This window comes from Phalangium opilio, unplaced genomic scaffold (genome assembly GCF_054372755.1).
Source record: "Phalangium opilio isolate 3A_F unplaced genomic scaffold, DU_Popi_V2 ptg000209l_1, whole genome shotgun sequence".
Classification (NCBI taxonomy): Eukaryota; Metazoa; Arthropoda; class Arachnida; order Opiliones; family Phalangiidae; genus Phalangium; species Phalangium opilio.
The window spans coordinates 10332035-10355686 of record NW_028324217.1 but is presented as its reverse complement, the minus strand read 5'-3'; the positions used below and the strand labels follow the sequence as shown (position 1 = coordinate 10355686).

General features: G+C 36.8%; 1 protein-coding gene across 1 annotated transcript in view; it reads right to left on the bottom strand.

The window, feature by feature from the left end:
• Positions 1-23652, bottom strand: part of LOC149619072 (ATP-binding cassette sub-family C member 4-like) — a 45034-nt gene that overhangs the window by 13039 nt on the left and 8343 nt on the right. Inside the window, exons 7-19 of the mRNA XM_089854555.1 lie at positions 23008-23257; positions 21182-21298; positions 20941-21030; positions 18225-18598; positions 18057-18153; positions 17674-17907; positions 17038-17210; positions 16677-16981; positions 11571-11650; positions 11353-11503; positions 9869-10099; positions 9608-9708; positions 4556-4912 (exon numbers count right to left, since the gene is read on the bottom strand). Coding sequence (XP_089710681.1) covers positions 4556-4912; positions 9608-9708; positions 9869-10099; positions 11353-11503; positions 11571-11650; positions 16677-16981; positions 17038-17210; positions 17674-17907; positions 18057-18153; positions 18225-18598; positions 20941-21030; positions 21182-21298; positions 23008-23257 — 2560 coding nt within the window. The remainder of the gene's footprint in view (positions 1-4555; positions 4913-9607; positions 9709-9868; positions 10100-11352; positions 11504-11570; positions 11651-16676; positions 16982-17037; positions 17211-17673; positions 17908-18056; positions 18154-18224; positions 18599-20940; positions 21031-21181; positions 21299-23007; positions 23258-23652) is intronic.

The window sequence follows — 23652 nt, the reverse complement described above, 5'->3', positions numbered from 1 at the left end:
TTACGAATTCATACTCGAATTCACTGGTGAATTCCATGAATTCACTTCAAAATCTATAAATGCAGGTGTGAATTCATTTTCTACTTGCGTGAAGTCATCTAACACATTGATGAATTCTTTCTAAGAATTCAGTATTCAGTAGAAAATCATGAATTCATAAAGTTGAAAATGAAGGAATTCATGAATCCTTGAATCTATATAACTATGAATATACAGCTCTATCATATGGCCCTTCTATCATGTCGATTTGGTTTGGGTGTTACCCTCCTAGTTTTGACGTGTTTTGCGTAGCTCTAATAGCCAATTAGAAGACAAGAGGAAGTGACGTTTCGAATTTACACACCCCCGGACTCCCGCTCCTAACACTAGCATACACGTGACTGATGTCTCCTTTCGCTAAGCCCCGCCCAAACCTTATCGAGAGGTTAGACAGCGTAACGCAGCTGTATATTGATAGTTATATAGATTCATGATGAATCTGAAATCTGGTGTACACCATTAAGAGAGAGATAGCAGCCCCTCGTTTCCGCCTAATGCGAACCAGGCTTTACTCTAACAAATGAATTAAAAATATCGCTTGGAAATTTAAGGAATTTAATGAAATCGTCCAGGTATAGCGTTTCCCTTAATATATGCCTCGTTAACAGAGGATCAGGTCCTGAGATAGCAACCGCGATTCCATTGTAAAATATTTTTATTTTTAATTAATTCAATAGTAGTATTATTATTGTAATTTAGTTGATTAACTTTTGTATATTTTTTATTGTTGTTATTAATTTAGTTTGGTAATTCAAGGTTGTTTGTGTAAAATTTGGAAAATTTGTTATTCAATGTATTTGTAAAATGTTTTCGACCAAAAGATATTGCAAAGAGCTAAGTATTTTTTTGAGGGTAAAGTGGACAAAAATAGTTTAAAAATAGAGCAACCTGCTGGGGGTACCAAAGAGCGGAAAACATAGTAAAAACCCTTTACGTAGGTAAAAATTGAAAAATAAGTTGAGGCAGGTAAACAGCCCTGTTAGCGGAAAAGACCCAGTAAAAAAGAAATTGGAAAAAACTGTTTAAAAAAAATAGCCAATAGGCAATAGGCCAATGGGCCCCAACCTAAGAGATAATAACAAAAGCGGATTATGCTTTACACATAAAGTACGTAAGTCCCACTTTTCCATATCTTTGGCCATGGATTTCATGGCATTCCCGAAGTAAAAACTAAGCAGACGAACAAAAAAGCTTTTAACCAATCATGAGCCCCCTAACCATAGATAACCTCTTTAATTCCAGACCAATAGGCGACGGCTATTACTATTTTCTTGCATGGGACCTCGACTCGACCTCGCCGTCGACATAACCGGGAGGCCCGGAAGGCGAATTTGCGGGACCGTTCCGTAGTCGTTATAAAATATTCAACGTTTTAAAGCTCAAGTTTCGAAATATTTTGAGACATTTACTTAGTCTTCAACTAAATATGATAAGATTGTCTTTAAATTTCAACAGAAAAATAGCTCTGCGAATAAAATTAGACACGAAAACTACACTAAGCCTTGGCTAGATATCAGCGGCTGAGGCCGAGCGGCGCATCTCGAGCTGCCGGCGGCCGGGCTTGCCGTAACGGCGAGAACAGAAAAATACCTCGTTAAAAAACAGATGCACGGCGTCTTAAATAGGCCAAGCAAAAGCTACGCAGATTGATAGGATCTTCGTGCCTTACTCCCAAATAATCTTTCGTATTGTGAATAGTTTTAACTAAAGAATATTTCAGACACTCTACTCAATATTTATACTAGTTCCCTAATTTCAACAGAAAAATAGCTCTGCGAATAATAATAGAGCAATTCGAATATTACATGCAGAGAAACAAACTTCCAGGGGCAAGTGGCCATTGTGAATAATTTCCCTCACGCCAGGAGACATCGCTAGAGGCATGACCGGGTTTGCTAGCCTCTAACATGCAGTGAGCTTGGGCTGCCCTCTAGTGGTGTTTCGTGGCGGGAGAGAAATTATTCAGAATGACGGCTTGCTCCGGGAAGTTTGTTTCTCTGCATGTAATATTCGAATTGGTCTATAGACTCTAAAACTACACTAGGCCTTGTCTAGGTAACAGCGGTATCCCGATTCCCGAGCCGCCGGCGGCTGAGCTCGCCGTAACCGCGAGAACAGAAAACATTCCTCGTAAAAAACAGATGCACGGCGTCTTAAATAGTCCAAGCAAAAGCTACCGAGATTGATAACATTTTAACGCGTTACTCCCAAATAATCTTTGGTATAGTGAACAGTTTTATCTAAAGAATGTTTTAGATACCCTACTCAGTCTTTATAGTAGTTCTCGAATTTAGGTACGTGGTAAATCGGTTTTTTAGGCGGATGGATGCGATGGATCCGAAGGAGCCGCGTTACTGAACTATTTCCCTCCGCGTAAGGGGAGGTTCTTTCCTAGGAGCTTAGAGAATATCGTGTAGCTCCCCAAGGCACATGTTACGCACTTCATGTGTAAAGCCTAACCGGCTTCTGATAATAATAAGAAAACGTTTGAGCAAGATCAGTCAGTGTGGTCCGAGAACTCAAAGAAGATGGCTTGAACCTCGAAAAGAAAATTACTGAGCGGTCCTCGAGGAAATAAAAAACGAGTTAAAATTAGAGTGAGCATAACCTAAAGAGGTAAATAAAATTTAAACAACTTTTCTGTGCGGGCGGATTAAAACCCAAATTAATAAATTAAAGAACTGTGCGAGCGGGTTGAAACCCAAATTGAGAAACTAAAGAACTTTTCTGTGCGGGCGGGTTTGAAAACTCAAATTAAAAAATGAATAGAACTTTTTGAGCAAGCGGTTTTCTTTATAAAAAATTTAAACTTTCTGTGCATTTGATTAAAATCTTGTGCGAACATTTAATGAGCTAAAAATAAATAAACTAAACTTTGGTGCGAATATAAAACTATATTATTTCAAACACACGTATCACACCAACAATAATTATAATGTTTCAGTCCGTTATAATTACTTAATAGACTCTCCCAATTAAAGAACTAGGGGTTGCCAAAAAGGCGCAACATCCATAAAATAGCGGCGCTGTTCAAAAATGCTTATTTAGAAATAGCGGCTGATCGAGTGTTGAACAATGCTTAACCCTACAGTGTATCTGGCTACGACTAGATCATAATACCTCACCTAACCTTGCATGACCTAATATTATTTGTGATCAAATAACAAAAGCTAAGCTAACCTACCCTATAATAGTATTCGGGTTTAAATATCAAAAGTTAACCTTACCTAATACTATTGAGGTTCAAATAGCCAAACAAAAGCTAAGCTAACCTACCCTAATAGTATTCGGGTTTAAATACCAAAAGTTAACCTTACCTAATACTATTGAGGTTCAAATAGCCAAACAAAAGCTAACCTGAACTAAAACTATTGGGGTGAGATAACCACATCAAACTTAACCTTACCTATCCTATTACTATTGGGGTTCTAATAACAAAACCTAACGTAACCTATTACTATTGTAGTTGAAATAACAAAACCTATCCTGACCTAACACTATTTGGGTTGAGAAATCAAACCTAACCTAAATTTACCTACGACTATTATGGTAAAAATAACCAAATTTAACCTGACTTAAATAACATCACCTAACCTAAGACTATTGTGCTACAAATATCCTAATCTAACTCGACTTAATACTATTGGGGTTCAAATAATCAAACCTAAAGTTACCTAGCCTAATGCTATAAGGCTTCAAATAATCAAACCTAACGTTACCTAGCCTGATGCTATAAGGGTTCAAATAATCAAACCTAACGTTACCTAGCCTAATGCTATAAGGGTTCAAATAATCAAACCCAACGTTACCTAGCCTAATGCTATAAGGGTTCAAATAATCAAACCTTACGTTACCTAGCCTAATACCATGTAGGTTCAAATACACAAACCCTAAGTTACCTAACCTAATACCATTTTGGTTAAAATAAACTGACGTCTCGTTTTTCACATCCTGGTTGTACTGCTCCTTATTGAACTGCAGTAACGGTACCCAGCGTTTACAAAACCGCTGTTTAAGGAACTACCATAATGGGTAAATTGAGTCTTCTGGAAACCGCTATATATAGGGTATCGAGGTTACGAGTACGAGAACCACTATTGTGTGATACGCTTGGTTTTGTATGACTGTCGATCAAAAATGGCTAATGTTCCTAATAACTCGTGATTATTTTTACTTTTCAGGGCAATATCTTTTAAAATGGCACCCTGAAAGGTATCAATAATTTCTGAACGCGCTAAGGGTCAATGCTGTGTCTCTTTGCTACTATTCTCTAAATTTATTCGTACAATTTGATAGAGGCTAGATTTAACTGCATTTTAAAGTACGACAGTGGTGTATGTTAAAAATAAAGCCCCTAACAATGTGTAATATTTGTTTTTACGCTATACCCCGAACTATAACTGTATCTGATTGGCTTAACATGTGATTGGGTTACGTGCTTATGATATTTGGTAATATTTTCCTTCCTAATTAGACGAACTTTAATAACCATTTAAAATGAAAATTTTGTTATCACCTGAGGAATAATGGAAATTTTACTACGAAGGTCATGGAGACCAATTTCTTGAACATTAATTCCGTCGATAAGCAGGGTACCATTTGGTTCAGCCATTCGGAACAAGGCAGATATAATGGAACTTTTCCCAGCACCTGTACGTCCAACGATTCCAATTTTTTCACCCCCTTTTATATGGCAGTTTAGGTTCTTTAGTACTGGAATATCGCCACTGTCTGGATATGTTAGAGAGAAGTTCTTCATGGTTATGGATCCTTCTATGGGCCAATCCAATGGAGGTTTCTTATCTGGGGTTGCTTCAAGTTCTGCTTCAGGTGTTAATTTGCTGTACTCCAAAACTCTCTCCACGGAGGTCATCTAAAGTACACAATGTGTTTTTCATTAATTATCATAAGGAATGCCATAAAAGAGTCATTGGTTTTCTGAATAGAAATTTCTGAAAATACCGAGGGGCGAGGGGAAACAATCGCAAAGTCACGAAAAAACGTATCATTGAGTGACATCTTTACCCCTTTCATAAATGTTATTCAATTCTTCCGCTCCTAGTTTTATGTCTCAATTCTTAAGTCGTCTGCTGCTTAATGTCCAATTTATTCAAAAATAATTGAACGTCGTATCGAATGACATACTATAGTCATTCCATTTTGTTCTCTTATCTTTAATTTTTCTTGCCTTTGTCCACTAAGAAATTTTTTATAAATCTTTTTGTTGACGTAATTGAAAATTATACGTATAACCCTGCTGGATTTGTGCCTAACTTTTTTGAGCATATGTATCCTGGATTCCTTTTCTAATTAAACTCATTTTAACAAAACTAGGACCAAGTAATGGCACAATGCAATCATGATGTTAACCTATTTAAAGGAATGGTTCACTCATAAACTTTTTTTGTCTCTTTGCGTCAATAGTACTTTTATAAAGATAGTGGTACTACTGAAATTAAATTAGTAGCGATAGTTTGCATTTTATAATTAAAATAAAATTTTATATAGACATCACCATTAACCCCTATCTCTAAACTTCACTGTCGTGCTTGGCTAGACCTGCCAGATGGTTGACTGGTTTAAATAGACGTTTAGTCGATGAGATTTTAGCACTCCAAGCAGAAGAATTTAGGTCGGCTTTTTATAATGTGACAACTTTGTCTTCAAGTCAAGTATGTTTAGCTCTCGTTAGTCGTTTCGTTGATAAGTGCGTAATAGTCGTGTTTACTTTTTAGTAGAAGCTTGTCCTATATATTCCTCGGCCAATAAGATGGAGGACTGAATTAATATATGAGAGTGACGTAACGCACTCTCTCTGGCTTTGCGGAAAAGCACCATACAGGCGCAATAAAGTCCTCAATGCAATTCGTTTTTCTGATTTAGTTTAAAATATACTTAATGTAAAATTTTTTCAACTCTCGAAATCTGGTTTTTGGGTGAAATTAAAGGGAATACAGCAAAAAAGTTTATGAGTGCCACATTCCTTTAAAACTGTACCATTCCTTTAAAACCAGACCATTCCTTTAAAACTGGTCATTCCTTTAAAACTGAACTCGTAACCAAAAAAGGAAGAATAGCTCGTTCAACTGTATTTTTGGTACCTCAAAAATATTAATTTCGCTTCAGATAGTTGTGTTACCAACCGTCAATAACTGACTTTAACTAATATGTAACCCCCCCCCCGGATATACAAATTTAAAGAAAATGAGAAAGTTGTTATGGCATAGCCGTCTAAAGGATGGATTAATGCACAATTTTCACGACTAAATAGATTGATTCAAATGTAAAATTAAAAATAGAATGTAATAAAAATAATTTGAAAAAGCCAGGACAAACAGTAAAACAATCTATGAATAAAAACAAGTATCTTTAACTCATGAGTTATGGTTAACCTTGAATTAACTAAAATGAGTTTCAGATCCACTCATTTAAGGCAAGGAATACGAAAAGACGCACTACGATGTTTATAATGAAGTGGTCGAGATTTAGTCTTAAAACCAATATTTTGAAAATAATATTCAAATATAATGAAAATTATACTAGGTAGAATGAAATATAATAAATTTTAATATATATATATATATATATATAAAAGACTAGTCATATATTTGAAATTTGTTACTATTATAATCTCAGGCAATTCAATGATCTAAAAAACTCTTGCGATAATATCTTGGATCTGTGCCTAGCTAATGTTAACACCTTGGATATTTTCTCATTGTGTGATCCTTATGTCACCCCGGATGCATATCATCCTCCCTTTATAGTAAATTACCCTGTACCGTCGTCTCCTCCACATTTCATGCCGAACAAATTTTATAAATTCCTGAAGGGGAACTACAATCATCTCTACTCTACCTTGCGCGATTCAGATTGGCCGAGCATTTTAAATTCCCAGGATGTTAATAATTGTGTAACCTTGTTAACACATTATATTAAACGCGCTATGGATGCTGCCATACCTATGCAAGTCGGTAGCAGATTATCTTCGTATCCCAAGTGGTATTCCCCTAAATTACGCTCTGCTATTCGTAGGAAGAGGTACTACTTTGATAAATTCAAGCGTACTGCTTTCCTACCAGATTTTATCCACTATAAAAGACAAAGGGCTTTAGTTAGACGCTTTGCTAAGCGTGACCGCAACTTAGAAAGTAAACGTGTTTGTGAGGAAGCATTGTCCCATCCTAAGAAATTTTGGAGTTTCGTCAATGGTAACATTAAGAATAAGACGCATCATATCTCCCTCAAAATCAACAACGAAATGATTACTGATACAGACACACTTGCCAATCATTTCGGTGATCATTTCTCACGAATATCGATCGATAACACGCCTGCCCATGATCAGTACAATTATAACTCGTCCCATACTGAACATCACCTGTTATCCTCCATTATTATCACACAACATGACATTCACAAAGCGATCTTAAAACTACCCAATAAGTTGACTACAGGAATAGATAGGATACCGGCATTTATTATAAAGGGCTGCGGCGACATTTTACTTCCTGTACTAGCTCACATTTATAATTTATCACTCAGGACACAGATCTTTCCAACTGTTTGGAAACAAGCGGTGGTATCACCCATTTATAAATCAGGCGCTGCATGTGATGTTAAAAATTATCGACCAATTTCGCTTTTGTGCACCCTTGCTAAAATATTCGACATGCTTGTACATGATAAGGTGCAGGTATGGTTCAGTAAATTTCCCTTTGATAGTCAACATGGCTTCGTGCCGGGTAGGAGTGTAGACACTAACCATGCAGTGTTCATGAACTATGTTGCTCCGGCGGTCGAAAATCGTGGCCAGGTCGACGTTGTCTATCTCGACCTGGCTAAGGCTTTCGATCGCGTTTCTCATTCTTATCTTCTGGATAAAATGCGAATCTTGGGTGTTGGCAATGAACTGCTTGGATGGTTTCGCTCCTATTTATGTGATCGCACTAACTTAATTAAATGTAATGGTGCCTTAAGTTCCTTTACCTACCCTATTTCATGCGGTGTGCCACAGGGCTCATCTTTAGGCCCTTTATTATTTAACATATACATATACGACCTCCAGTACTCTGTTAAATCATCCATGCTAATCGCGTTCGCGGACGACCATAAAGTTTGTAAATCTATTAATTCCCACGATGATTGCACTCAACTCCAAAATGATCTCAATGCTATTGCTTTGTGGTGTGACGCCAACAACTTGCCAATTAACCCTACCAAGTCGACTCAGGTAACCTTTACGAGGAGAGTATGCCGAGAAATCGTTCATACCTACACCATCTCAAATTCTATCATACCTCCGAAACTTCAGGTAAACGATCTAGGAGTTATCTTTGATCGTGCCTTGATTTTTCGTGAGCAAGTGTCGAATACTGTGAACCGTTGTCGCCGGACTTTAGGAGTTTCATTAAAAATGTCTCGTGCTTTAAGATCGTTAAATCACTTTAAACTACTCTACCTCAGTCTAGTTCGGTCGCGACTTGTCTACGGTTCCTTGGCATGGAGTGGCTGTAGTCTCTACTTACGAGAACGAATAGAGTCTGTACAACGTAAATTTATTTCGTACGCGCATACTTTTTTCTTGCGAAATCTCGCTTATGATTACCAATTAATACTGAATCATTTAAACCTTCCGTCTTTGGCTCGCCTACTTGATTTGATTGACATTAAATTTCTCTCCAAACTAATTAATAATGACATAACACTAAGCGACTTACTCGCCACACTAAACTTTTTAATTCCTAACTCTCTACGTCATAACAAGACTTTCTATGTACCGCCTAAATGCCTTAATCCAATTATTCGCATTCAAAACACTTATAATAAACATTCCCAGGCCATCGATATATTTTCGGTCCCAATTAAAAATATTCGGTAATACCGTATAACCTCCGTCCCTAAATATTTATATATTATAATTGAAAATACTCGGTAATACCCTATAACCTCCGTCCCTGAATATTTATATATTATAGTTGAAATACTCGGTAATACTTCATAATCTCTGTCCCTAAATATATATATTATATAATTAAAAATATTCGGTAATACTAAATAACCTCTGTCCCGAACTATACATATATCTGGCTGTATATAACACAAATATCAATTATGTAATTCTCCATAACTATTGTATAACGGCTCAGCGACAACGTGTGTGTATATTCTAGTGAACTATATGTAGTTTTTTGTATACACATTAAAAACCTATTTCATTTCATTTCATAAATATTTTATAGAATAGAAGTTTAATGTGCATAAAAAGAATCACGGGGGATTCACGGGATTATATTATATATATATATATATATTTTTAAAAGCAGGCTGAAGAATCCAACATTCTGCAAATAGAACGTGTTGACTAATCGCTTTTCAACTCAAATATTTAAAAACGTAATGATCTTTCAAGGAGGAGCAAGTGTTCCAGACTATGCGAAAAATTTCAAATGTGCCAATTTTCCTTTTCTTCAAAAAACTGATCAGGTTTTTTAGATGGAGTTTTGTGAAAGTATAGCAAGGGCGTTATATCGATATATTTCATTCCGATTTTAGAAATCATACGCACTTGACTTTCTAGTTCAGCTGACTGTCTAACTGTCCATTGGAAGGTGCCACTCAGAACTAATGCGGATGAAATAGCCAGGCCCACATTACTTCCACTTGTCCCTAAAATAGATATTTAAACCCTATGTTACTAAGCCAATGGTGGTATTGTTGAACCTTGGACTAACGGATATTATCAGTATGAAAATACACTATTGACAACTATGGTTGAAAACGAGTAAAAAATGTTTATATCACATTGTGCAATTTATTATGATTTTACCTGTATAAAAAGTCATCAAGAAAATAGTAAGGCACGATATATATAACGCTGTTAGTTGATCGAGATTAAGAGCAAACCAATGAGAGATGCAGAGAAAAGTAAACCATGTGGAGGTGTGGTTATCTTGTAGTGAGCAAAAATCTTTTTCAAATTTTTTCTGTACACCAGATGAACGGATGGTAGTTATTCCGTATAAGGAAGTTGACAGGTGTGAAAATACAGGACTCCTTGCTGAATTTTAAATAAAAAATAAGTTTTAACTAGGGTTTTTTTCGTATAATTTAAAAATAAAAATTAACTCAAATATAGGAAAACAAAAGTGACCAAGCAAGGATCGGGTCTGTACCGAAAGAAATTTGGAGGTGATACCCTAGAGTAGTATAAACCGCACTGTTCATTAATTGTAAAAGTATAAAGAACTAGTAATGCGTCACGGGGGTAAAAGGGAGTAGAAACCAAAATTTGTTTTCTATGTTGAGACTAAGCACTAAATAATTTTTGGACCCAACCCTTTATCTGCTTAATTTTTTCTTTAAACTAAGTTTTACAACTTTGAAATTCAATACAACCCTTGAAAGTTTTTTTTTTAATTTCCCAAGAGCCTCAGAGGGATATAAAATAAAACCACAAGTAGAATAATCTTACACCAAGTTCCTATGTAAGATTTTTTGCAGTAGCCTCTGTGTCTGAAAGTTCTGACGTTAAGCTTTTTAAAGTTTCCAACGGAGCTCGCGTGAATGGAGAGATAAAATTTCTAAAATCTCGGCCACGACCGAGAACGAGCTTTTGAAGCAGCGCTCCACAGCGGTGGACAGTGAAGTAAAACAGGCGGGGCTAATTTTTTTTATCTGAGTAAGTTCAAGCATGGAGGGTTCATCCACGGTGTTTACGTTTTTTATGGCAACGGCGTATCGTGCGGAGTGCTAAGGGGGGTGAAATTTTTTAGTGAGAGCCAGCTTTCCGCGGCTGATGTTAGCTGGCGCCGAGAAAAAATGTTAGGAGAGAAAAACTTTGGGTGTTCAACCACCATTTACTCTACAGTAGATACATTCGGCCTAGCCTTGGGATATCAAGTTTTAGGAACACTCGAGATGAGACGTTCGTTAGAGAACCTGACACACAATACCCTCATTCCTAAGCTGGAAAGCTAGGTCCTTGGTGTTAGATTATTCACCTTGTGATAAAACTGAACTATAGAAGAAGTAGAATCAAACTTCAGAAAAAAGGAAGAGCCCTAGAACTTGCACAGTTTGCCACTAGAGCTACACTTCTAACGACGAACCTTAATTGTTTCTTCCAGTTCTATGTTTTATAAAATGCCGGATATTTGACCAACATCAAAATTTGAAAAAAAAACTTAAGAAAGGGAATTCATCTGAAAAATATATCCTAAACGAGGACTCTCTTTGACAGATTTTTACATTTGCAATTGGTAATTAAACTTTGATTTTTCCTGATTTCGAGTGAAATTTTCAACTTGTTACTTGTTCCTTCGAGACGTTTCAAATCTCTCGCTGTTGCTATGTAAAACCTTCGAATAAAGATGAACACGACGAAAAGGATGAACGTAGGTAGAGAAATTAAAGGGCTGACATAGATAACAATGACCACTGTTCCAACCAGAGTTAAACCATGCTAAACATATTTAAGAATAATGAATAAATCTTTTTGTAAAGCATTAACTAACACTTTCTGAACTTACTCCCAGGATATCCACAAGCGTAAATGGTAGAAGGTCGTCTATAAGACCTAAATCTTTCGTGAATCTGTTTAAAATTCTACCTGTAAATGTGAGATAAAGGATTTAGAAATGTGTTATAGTTATCTGTAGTCGTATTTGCAAAGCTAAGGCAAACTAATATGGTTAGATAAATTTCTAACGAATTGTCATTTATGAGCGCTTGCACGTTAGTATAAGTGAAAAAATATGAGATGACAAAATTTGATTGAAAGATGAGTCAGCAATGTGGTTACAAATTCATTTGAAGGGACTAATGGTAAAAATCCCTTAATCGATTTATATTGATAAAATAGCACCAAAATCATTAATAAAACCTTTTGTTTAATTATATACCTATGATTTTAAACTCTAAGCCAAGAGCACACGCTTTTAATAGAAGACTAAAGAACGTGTCGCTAAGTAGTCACTCGCATTACTCCTGTTTTTATCATAAAAACAGTCTTAGGCCTAGAAGTCAACTTTTGAAACTTTGAAAAATTACATAAATTAACGGAAAGTTTTGTTTTTGATGTTATTACTCCTTGTAGTTATAAAATATCCAACGGAGCTGTGCTCTGCTACCCCGTTTTTAGTTAGTTATTTAGTGTGATGCACGCGAAAAGGCAGTGCACGCAATTCCATGGATATTGCAATCGTAAAGATACGGGTGAAAGTGACAGATTTCATGGTTCAAAAATCTTGATACGAGTCCGTTTTGAAGTTCAGTACAAAGCTCGGGTTCTAGAAGTACCCCAGTAGCATAACAGAGACGGGCCGACCAGTCGGCTTCCAGTCTGCCCCACTTTTCAACGACTGGTACAAATTTAGTTTTGTGGCTAGCCACTGCCTGTGAGACAATAGGACCCAATATGCATCAGTAGTTGCAAAATCTGGCAGACTGCCAACCGACTAATAGGTGCGACCATCAAAAGGAGAGTCGGCCAAATGGTCAGTTTGTTGGACAGTAATCCTCAAAAATATGGCAAACCAGAAGGAGTGTCGGCCGACCGCATATAATTAGGGCCCAAATAAATTTGTAGAAATACACTTAAAAACGCTGTTGGCCGACAAGGTGCTTTGGCCTGTATTAAAATTTTAAAATTGTACGTCTCTAGCGTGACAACTGAGACTCTATCCCGACTGTTATTGTGACTTAACGTGATACCGGGGTAGTTGTGAAACTGAATTGCAGGATCATGATTAAATTCGTCCCTGAAATGTAGAATTTTGCATTGTTTGGTAGTCCCTTATGAGTATGTATTGTCCCTGACCCACCAGATTTACTATTTCATATGCATATACAGGTTTAGACAAGACTTTCGCAACCGCTGTTTTCTATACAGTGTTGCAATTCAATACAGGGTGTTTCTGATAAGCATGTCATAAATTAAAGGGTGTGTTCTTTGGGTCAAACTGAGTGAAAAGTGTCAAAGAACATGGGGTCTACAACGCTTAGTTTCGGAGGTACGGGCCTCCAAACATTGACCCCCAAAACGCGAAAAATGTCACAAATGTGGAGTAAGACATATCAGCTTGCTCATCTTGTTTAGACAATTCCAATACCCTCGCATCTTAGAATTCTAATGAGCCATTTTCTAGCAGAAGCGTATTATTAAAGGTAGAAGTGTGCAAGGACTGGTATATAAAAGTCGGTTTACTTCAAAGTGGGAAACAAAGAAGAGTTTCCAGTTAATATATCATTTAATCGTACATGTACAAAGTTAGCAGCAGTTTTAGAGGTATTGTTCAAAATGCCCACCATTAGCATTAATGCAAACATGTGCCCGTCTAACGAACGATTCTTGGAAATGTTGAAAGATGCCTGGTGTGTTTCGGATTGTTTCACACCCTTCAAGTATTCGTTGTCGCAAGTCGTCCACATCACAGACTTCACTCTTGTACACAGAGTCCTTGAGATGACCCCAAAGGTAGAAATCACACGGATTCAAATCGGGAGATCTCGCCGGCCACACAACTGGTCCTCCTCGTCCAATCCACCTCAAAGGAAATGTAGCGTCGAGATGTTCTCGAACCATATGGCTGAAGTGTGGTGCTGCCCCGTCGTGCATGAACCACATGTCACGTAGCAACGTTAACGGTATGTCTTCAAGTAGTTGCGTTAAAGTCTCTCTTAAAAACTCGAGATATGCCTCGCCATTTAGTCTGGGTGGTAGAAAATGAGGCCCTAATAAATGTAAGCCGACAATTCCGCACCACACATTTAAACTAAATTGAACTTGGTGACTCCTAACAGTTGTTGCATGTGGGTTTATCTGACGCAATTCATGGTCGTTGTGATAATTCAAAAAACCATCACGGGAGAAAGATGTCTCATTGGCAACTAAAAGAGCGCGTGGGAATAGATGATCTTCAGCTCTAGCCACAAACCACTGGCAAAAGTCTAGGATAATCTGCAGGGTCAGATAAATCCAAATCTCAGAGCTGTGCTAATTAGCTGACTACTAATTGAATTAGAATTAGCAATTAGGTAAATATTTATGAACTAATTAATTAGCCAATTAGCAATTAGACATAGAAACTAATTAAATTCAATTAGAAATTAGCCATTTATTTATCAAACTAATTAATTAGAATTACTAATTTCTAATTAATTACTTGTCTAATTAAGGAAAAAAAAGAAACCATAAGTAAACATAAAAGTTTAAAAGTGCCCATGGATTTAGTACTTTGGTAATGCAAAGTTTAATGTTTTAATGCCATTGAAAAACGGGTACGGAAGCCGTGAATTATTCATGAAAAATGAGACAAGCCTCGAGGCTTCCGTCATGTTAAAAATTGTCTCATTTCTTCATTTTCATGCCACAGTTCCTATAATGGACTCTTGAGTAGTAAATACATGGGCACTGCTATAAATTAGAGTGGGAAAACAGTCGAAATTTCGAAATGGGACAGTTACGATTTACGAAATTTTCTACTAGTACTAGTACTCATGTTTTGAGGAGCTGAAATATTTAGAGTAGTACTAAGGTTTCCTCATCGATATAATAAGGCCGTTTTCATATTCAAATAGATGAATCAAGAGTTAATTCCTCGATTTTTAGTTTTTACTAAATTAAAAGACTAATTGAAAATCCAATTGGCTAATTAGTTAATCCTAAGTCTAATTAAATTTTAATTAGATAATTACCTTTCCTATTCATACTAATTAATTAGAATTACTTCTCAATTAGCACAAAGGTAATTAAAATTCAATTACCATTTTCAATTAGTAAATGATGCTAATTAATTAGAAATTCAATTAGCTAACTAATTAATTAGCACAGCTCTGCCAAATCTTAGGAGTCACCTAGTTCATTTTAGTTTAAATGTGTGGTGCGGAATTGTCGGCTCACGTTTATTAGGGCCTCATTTTCTACCACCCAGGCTTAGCATTGCTACGTGACATGTGGTTCATGCACGACGGGGCATCACCACACTTCAGCCATATGGTTCGAGAACATCTCGACGCTACATTTCCTTTGAGGTGGATTGGACGAGGAGGACCAGTTGCGTGGCCGGCGAGATCTCCCGATTTGAATCCGTGTGATTTCTACCTTTGGGGTCATCTCAAGGACTTGGTGTACAAAAGTGAAGTCCGTTATGTGGACGACTTGCGACAACGAATGCTTGAAGGGTGTGAAACAATCCGAAACACACCTGGTATCTTTCAACATGTCCAAGAATCGTTCGTTAGACGGGCACATGTTTGCATTAACGCTAATGGTGGGCATTTTGAACAATACCTCTAAAACTGCTGCTAACTTTGTACATGTACGAATAAATTATACATTAGCTGGAAACTGTTCTTTGTTTCTCACTTTGAACCAACTTTTATATACCAGTCCTTGCACACTTCTACCTTTAATAATAAGCTTCTGCTAGAAAATGGCTCATTAGAATTCTAAGATGGGATGGTATTGGAATTGTCTTAACAAGATGAGCAAGCTGATATGTCTTACTCCACATTTGTGACATTTTTCACGTTTTGGGGGTCAATGTTTGGGGGTCCGTACCTCCGAAACTAAGCGTTGTAGACCCCATGTTCTTTGACACTTTTCACTCAGTTTGATCCAAAGAACACACCCTTTAATTTATGACAGCTACCCTGTATAAGAAAAATGGTGTAGTGCTCAAATCTATTGTAGCTATCACAAGTAGAATAATCTTACACCAAGTTTCTATGTAAGATTTTTTGCCGTAGCCTCTGTGTCTGAAAGTTCTGACGTTAAGCTTTTTAAAGTTTCCAACGGAGCTCGCGTGAATGGAGAGATAAAATTTCTAAAATCTCGGCCACGACCGAGAACGAGCTTTTGAAGCAGCGCTCCACAGCGGTGGACAGTGAAGTAAAACAGGCGGGGCTAATTTTTTTTATCTGAGTAAGTTCAAGCATGGAGGGTTCATCCACGGTGTTTACGTTTTTTATGGCAACGGCGTATCGTGCGGAGTGCTAAGGGGGGTGAAATTTTTTTAGTGAGAGCCAGCTTTCCGCGGCTGATGTTAGCTGGCGCCGAGAAAAAATGTTAGGAGAGAAAAACTTTGGGTGTTCAACCACCATTTACTCTACAGTAGATACATTCGGCCTAGCCTTGGGATATCAAGTTTTAGGAACACTCGAGATGAGACGTTCGTTAGAGAGAACCTGACACACAATACCCTCATTCCTAAGCTGGAAAGCTAGGTCATTGGTGTTAGATTATTCACCTTGTGTAGCTATCAATCGCGACATTTATTTTATTTTTACTATTTTCTGCGATTTAGGAATCCCCCGAGCATTCAATCGGGTAGGCATTTCTCAAGTTTATGTGGCACTCTTCGAAACTTTACGTTGTATGCGAGACACTGTATATCATTAGATTATTGATGGGTGCTGTAAATTCTTAGCATATTGGAGACCTCACGGAGTATTGCAAAATGATTTTGCTCTTTTTTTATCAACATAAATCCATAAAAAAATTAATTGTTAGACCATCTCATTCTCCCTTTAAATGATACTTGGCTTCACTTTGTAGGTTAACACCCAAGTTTCAACGGTAAAAAAACAAAGTATAAGATAGAAGGACCATTAAATTTCAAGTCGTTTTTGCTTACCAACTGGATTTTTATCAAAGAAGGCGATAGGTGCTCGACTGACGCTTCTAAACATTGTGTTATGCAAATTGACGGAGGCCTTCATGCATATCAGAAAAGTTGCAATAGTTCTTGTGAGTGATAAAATGAACAACCCCACCATGAGGCCAGTGTAAATGTAAATATTGGTGTTAGTGTTGCTGAAATCCCCTGTTATACTTTCCCAGGTAAAACCACTGGTGCTCTCATCAGGATAATTCTCTGTTGATGTGGAATACTCCGTATCGTTAGCTGCCTTGTTACCTTTTCTTTCTTCTGCATTGGTCCTACAATTACAGGAGGTACATGTATTTCCAAATTGAAACTGTAAATCATAACTAACCATAATGATAGCCAATAGTCACTGTACGTGTAAATAACCTGAGCCGTTAGGTTTAGAATGATAACCAAGGTGATAAATAAAACACTACCACCGGCTTTGAAATAGTTCAAGTACGTAAAGGCTTTCACGGAGCCCTCGCTTTTGTGCTCCTCAGCTTGCTTTGGCCCGTCTCCCTGAGAAAGTTTAGAAGGAAATCAATTTTCATTATTAGCTTTTTGCCGAAATGGTTAGTATTTACGACACCATTTATTAGTTTTATATAAACTGAAATGAAGAACGTTTAACGCTGCACTTCTGGCAAAAAGATGCAGCGAGCGTAAGTCTGGCAATGGGAAGTAGCGTTAGTCTTATGCTACGTCCGAATGCAACGTTTGTCAGCTTTGGCTAAGCGAATGTGCCTATTGCACTTGCAGATATTGGGATAAGAATTTGGTTAATTCCTATTATACACATTTTGTCCTGGTTCTTTAATGGGCAATTGAAAACCATCTGATCATAAAATATGTAACAGAAGTTATAGAATTAATAAATGCACCTAGTCTAAGTCGTGGCGTACAATCTGTCATTCAATATCTTAATATCGGCTCTTTAGCCAGGTAAGTCATATTTCTAAAACCAAATGTATGGTTGTTTTACTTTGATAGTGTTGTCTTCAGATGGTGTAAATCCAATTGATTCGAGTGAAGTCACAGACCCATAAATGGAATTGCTCCGGCTAATTAAAGCTTCTGAATTTTGAGGGGCTGTGATATCGTCTTTTTGACTTGTTGATCCGCTTTTGTTTTTGGAAGTTTCCTCATCAATAATGGCCCAAAGATCGAAACCTTGTGAGATCAAGTCGTGGTAAGCACCCACGGCCAGAATAGAACCCTAAAGTAAAAAAGATTATTATTTGCAAACAAGTTTTATTTTATTCATGACTATAAAAAGTCGGTTCTTGTATACATAAAATCTGCTATAGACACGTCCATGTGCTATACATGGTTATTTAAAAAAAAAAACAGTCACTGTTGACCTACGTGCTTTAGGATGATGATCCTATGCGCTGACTTAAGAAACTGGACTTGGTGAGTTACAAGAACGCGAGGTTTTCGTTTAATGTATCCATTTATGCATCTTCAAAATTGTTTTTAGAATATTAAATACATTCTAAAGTACTATTGAAAAAATATGGTACAAAAACTAACTTATCAAACAAGTGCTTCGCGACAGAGACATCGACAGCGCTTAAGGGATCATCCATCAGATAAACATCGGCGTCCATGTAGATCGATCTGGCCAAATTAACACGAGCCTTTTGACCTCCACTAAGTGATACTCCTCTCTCACCAACCATAGTTTGATCTCCATAAGGTAAAATCTTAATATCTTTGTCAAGAGCGCACACGTTTAGCACTCGTTTATATTTATATTTATCCATTGGTAATCCAAATAACACATTCTCTTCGATAGTTCCACCAAACACCCAAGGCTCCTGTGCTGAATATGCAATTCTTCCTCGAATTCTAACGTCGCCATTACAAGTTGGTAGCTCACCCAAAATGGCCATAAGCAAAGATGACTGAAATTTCGATACATCATGTTCACAGTTATTCACAAGTATATATCTGTTTTAACCAGTAGCGTCGCTAGGGTTTGAAATGTGGGGGGCTAAATCTGGGCAAACTATTTGAAAGTTATTATAAGAACTTTATATAACAAGATGGCCCAAGGGCTGGGCCTTAATAGTAATTTTACACGGCTCACGTGACCCCCCGTATAGTTGATTTCCAATAAATCGTACAACTAAAAACATTTCTGAAACACAATCGTGTATCCCTTTAATTTCTAATAACGTCACATTTCAAATAATATTAATGAAACTAAATTGTGCACCCCACTAAAGTATAATTTTTAAAAACCATACGAATCAAATAATGTATTTAAACAAAATCCTGGATCCCCTAAACCAGAAATCACTATGACCGTAAAGCGTCCCCTCTATTTTACGAAACCTAACCTAACCATCCAGCATAATCTCTGATGTATCACGCGCACAAAGTGCAGTAGTGCACGAAAATTATCATCTTGTTTCCCTTCACTCAAAAAAGCCCGCGAGATTTAAACTACCTTTCTTTCCTCTCTCTCCGAGCAGGATGCCCCCTCTCCCTCTTCCCCCTCTCACTAATATACCAGGCAGGCAGTTCTCTCTCTCTACGCGGAGCTTCGTATCGCCACCGCGTACGCTAGCGATCTCTCTCTCTCATCGTAAGCGTACGTTTCGCGGACGCGACCGGTTTCCCTCTCTTATCGTAAGCGTTCGTTTCGCGGACGCGTCCGGGACAGGGACAGGGACAGGGGTTTTGGTGCCGTTTCTAAAATTTTAACGGAATAAAATTCCGTGTAAAATTAAAAATAGACCCAACCAACAAATAAACAAGTTGGTTTGGTCAAGTCTCCATCTAAGGGACAGGATCACGTGACTAACAAAGTTGACTGTATTACCTTCTGTCGTTGAGCGACGAAAATAAATCTCCTATTTATCTGATTGGATAAGAGTCTGACTTTTGGGGTAAAACAGGTTCTGCGCATGTCAAAATCAAGCCTCAAAACTTGAGAACGAGATCTGAGCCGTTATAAAAATTCAAAAGATTTGTCGGTTGGGTCTATTGCATAATGGGTTCATTGGAAAATGTGTAGACCTTTAGAACTCTCCGTAAATTTGTGTCAACTTAAATTTATTCGTATTTTTAAGATAAATAACCTTTTATTGATAAAGACTACGGAACCGATTATGAAGGATTTTCACTCGTCTTAGGTTTATTTTTAGTTTTGGTTAGCTTTTAGTCTACACTATTGGGACTCCCTTCGAAAGAACATAAAACATTTTACTTGTCTCCATATGCTTTTTTCTTCAAAATTTTACTGTTTGATATTGAAATTTTTTTATATCTTGCTAAAGAATTTTAAGTTGCTAACAGCAATTTTTGGCAGGGTTTACGGATTATTTTGGGGGGATCTAAGTTTTGCATTTGGGGGGGCGTCACTCGGAGAGGTAAACATTTCCACAGAGGGCTCGCGTGTTATGTCATGCAGACGAACCTTTCTAGTGCTACGGAAATTTCGTTAACAGGAAGGCAGGGCGTTTTGCGATTTTTCGGAGGTCTTTATTTCAAATAATCCATAAAATCTGAATATAATTTTAATTTTAAAATCATTCGGAGATATTTACTGGATGTTTCACTATGCAGAATGGTATTGTAATTTTTGTAGAATCCATAAAAAATCGATTTATTTTCCTCTTCACACTCCCTTTTATAATGTAATTACTGTTTTGTACTATCATATTCCTTTAAATTTAGTAAAATATAATACACATGGTAAGAAAATGTCAGCTGCACGGTTGGCCGCTTACGATGCTGCAGCAAAGGAGTTGAAAGAAATTGAGCCTTCAACTGATAGAAATTTTAAAGAGAATTCAACGTGCCCTTCAACCCAATGTCAAAGCCATAGCAAAAACTCTCAGGAGCTGAGCACCGAAAAGCACAAGCTAAAGAGAAGAAGCTAAAGCAACCAAAAATTTGGCTGAAAACATAAAAAGAAGTTGAATATTACAAGGCAAGGTGTGATAGAGCAACTACAATTTTTTCCCGCTCTACCGAGCATGGTCCAGGTTCAAGAAGAGCGCCATGAATGTTAAAAAACAAGAAGTTTGTTCATATCAGTTATATATATATGCAAACCCGATGCATTTTTTAGAAAAATGGTGCTAAGCTGAAGGTATGTTATAAGTAATAATATAAATATTTTCGTTACTATTTTCGTATTTTACATATAGTAATACCTATTTAAAAAGGTTTATAATAATGGTCTTCGTTTTCTTTAACGTATGAAAACATTAATTCGTCAATGCGTCAAAATTACCTTTCCAGAACCAACAGGTCCAACAACTGCCCATAGTTCTCCAGGCTGGACATTCATATTGATATTGTTTAAACTAGTTTCATCTGAGTCCTAAAGTTAATGTTTTGTTTGTATAAGTTTAGAGTAACATTAACAACCAATGACAATTAAACTTCCTTCCTATATTTAGCACATATACGTTATTCTATTTAAATGTTATCAGGTTGTATTGTCACATTTTTACAAATGGTAGCGGTTTTACCTCATTCCATTTAGCAGAGACAGAATTGAGCCAAATGCCACATTTTTCAGGTTCATTTTGTAATTCAATTTTATCAACTGTTGAAGTGTCTTCTTGTTCTTCTAACTCCAAGAACGCCTAAAAATTAATTAAAAGTAATTTAACACTGCTTATAAAATTTAAGGTATGTAAAGAACAACCAAACAACTATTACGTAAAAAAATATTTAAAGGGTATGGGAATTTACAATTTCATGTCATATTTTAGCACGACAGTGGTATTAGATTAAACTTTCAAGTCTCTACTTTCAAAATATCAAGTTTTTAATATAATTGAACCAAAGTTTCTATTTTTAATATCCATTGGAAAATCACGAAAATTCAGTTTCGATATATAAATAATTTTGTCTTGTCGAGCTTGTTCGTCTGTTTTATGACATCACTATGACGTTGAGGAAAAAAGCGCGGAAATCCTATACGCGCGAGGTATTCGCGTCTCGAGCTCTGTCCATGCTTCTCCCCTGTCTAAATTCTGGGTCTGATAGCGCAGCGCGTGGCATCATCTCGCGTGTGACGTCGAAAACAGGAAAACGTTAAATAATTTCATATGAAGCATTTTCAAATGCATATTGCCAAATAACCAGAAATCGGAGCATTAAAAGCTTCATATTTTTGAATTCACAGTAATTAATTCTATCTTTTGCTATATAAATCAGAGGTTTTTCAAACGAAGCTTCTCATACCCTTTTTAAGGACTGAAATTGGTGGAACGAAACCCCATTTCTACACAAAGATGTTTAGTCAAAATTTCTGTTATGACGGAAATTGAATAACTGAACTTGTATACTGAACTCATGCTGTTCCTTTTCAAACGAAATAAAATGTATACGGATTCGATTTTATGGTTTGGATGGATACTAGTGATGCTGGTACGAACCGGCAAATTGATCTTTCAACCAAAAAGACAAGATCAACTTTTCTTTTCCATTCATAACAGTGTATAAATTAATAGCAAGTATAAAACTATCTGTCTAGGACTGTTCACGAACCGAGCTGAGCGAGCTTTCTTAAAGCTCGGCTCGGTTAACATATATATGTTTAACAAAATTTGCTACTACCAACGTAAGACTTGAGAGCGACTAAAAATGCTAACCCATCTTTATGAATGTAGTGATTGAGTGAAACCCGCTCAGTAAAATGTGAAGAAATCGTTATATGCTCAAGGCTAGACGCGAGAGAAAGCGAAAGCCAATTTTCCTACGCTTTATTTCATTTTAAAATACAACGGAACGCCAATTGTGGAGAGAAGAAAGACTAAAAGTAAGCACTATTTCAGCGACTAAGCTCGCGAGTCGTAGTGGCTCGATTCTTATCGGCTGGGCTCGGCTCGACCTTAAAAAAGTTAGCTCGTTAATTAATCGAGCCGCCAAAGTGTCGGCTCGGCTCGAATTCGGCTCGCTCGTCACGAGCCCGAACTGGCTGGAGCTTGTGAACAGTCCTATATCTGTCCATCACAAATATTCTTGAATAATTGTGAAATTAAATTTTCATACTGGAGCGCTTGCGTTACACAGCACTGTGAAGCAGAAGGTGTTGGGGTACAGAATGCTATTAGATGACCAGTACCATCTGACCGATTTCAATAACATTCATAACCGCAATGCCTTCTGTTTCACTGTTCACTACAAATAACAATAATAAAACTTCAATCCGAGTATCATCTTTAACATTCTACATAGGTACGTAGTTACAATACGAAAAAAATTATATTATATTAAATGCTTTTCAAATAAAATGAAGAAGATGATATCACTTTCATGCTGAACTTAAAATGGTTTATTACAATACCTGAATCCTCTTTAAGGAAATTTTAGATTCAGCCCAACTTGTAATAGCCAGTGGGAAAAATAAAGTCATGCTAAGTCGTAGGTTGTTGTAAAGACTCATGCTAACGAAGACTATTTCGGAGGTAATTGTATTTCCCATTAAAATATAGGCTACGAAGCAAACGAATACAATAACTTTCGATGCTGCAAAATAAACAGCAACGTTAAATCCTCGAAGTAGCGATGTGTATCGAATTTGATGGATTTCTTTTCTATAGAAAAATCATGTTATTTTTATCTTTACATAATAATTCAGATGACATGGAGTTTGTTTGTGTGCTGTATTGAATGGATCTTTTATTATTGGTTTACAAAAACTATAGGGGTAAATTATCCTCTTGGAGCTATCTATGAAATAGAGTATGTATCTAACATCCTGAACTACGCACCTAGAGATGGTAGAAATTAAAAAGGGTTTTTCTTTCGCTGTTCAAAAAATAAAACCGAGCAGGGTATTAAACGAAGAAATTTGGCCTTTGGGAATCTGCTGCGTAATGACACGAAAAAAATAACGCCCATTACCGGGAATCAGATCATGACGAACGAAGAACTTTACGCCGCAATGGATATATTCCTGGGTAGATAGTCTGCAAATTCCACCATAGAG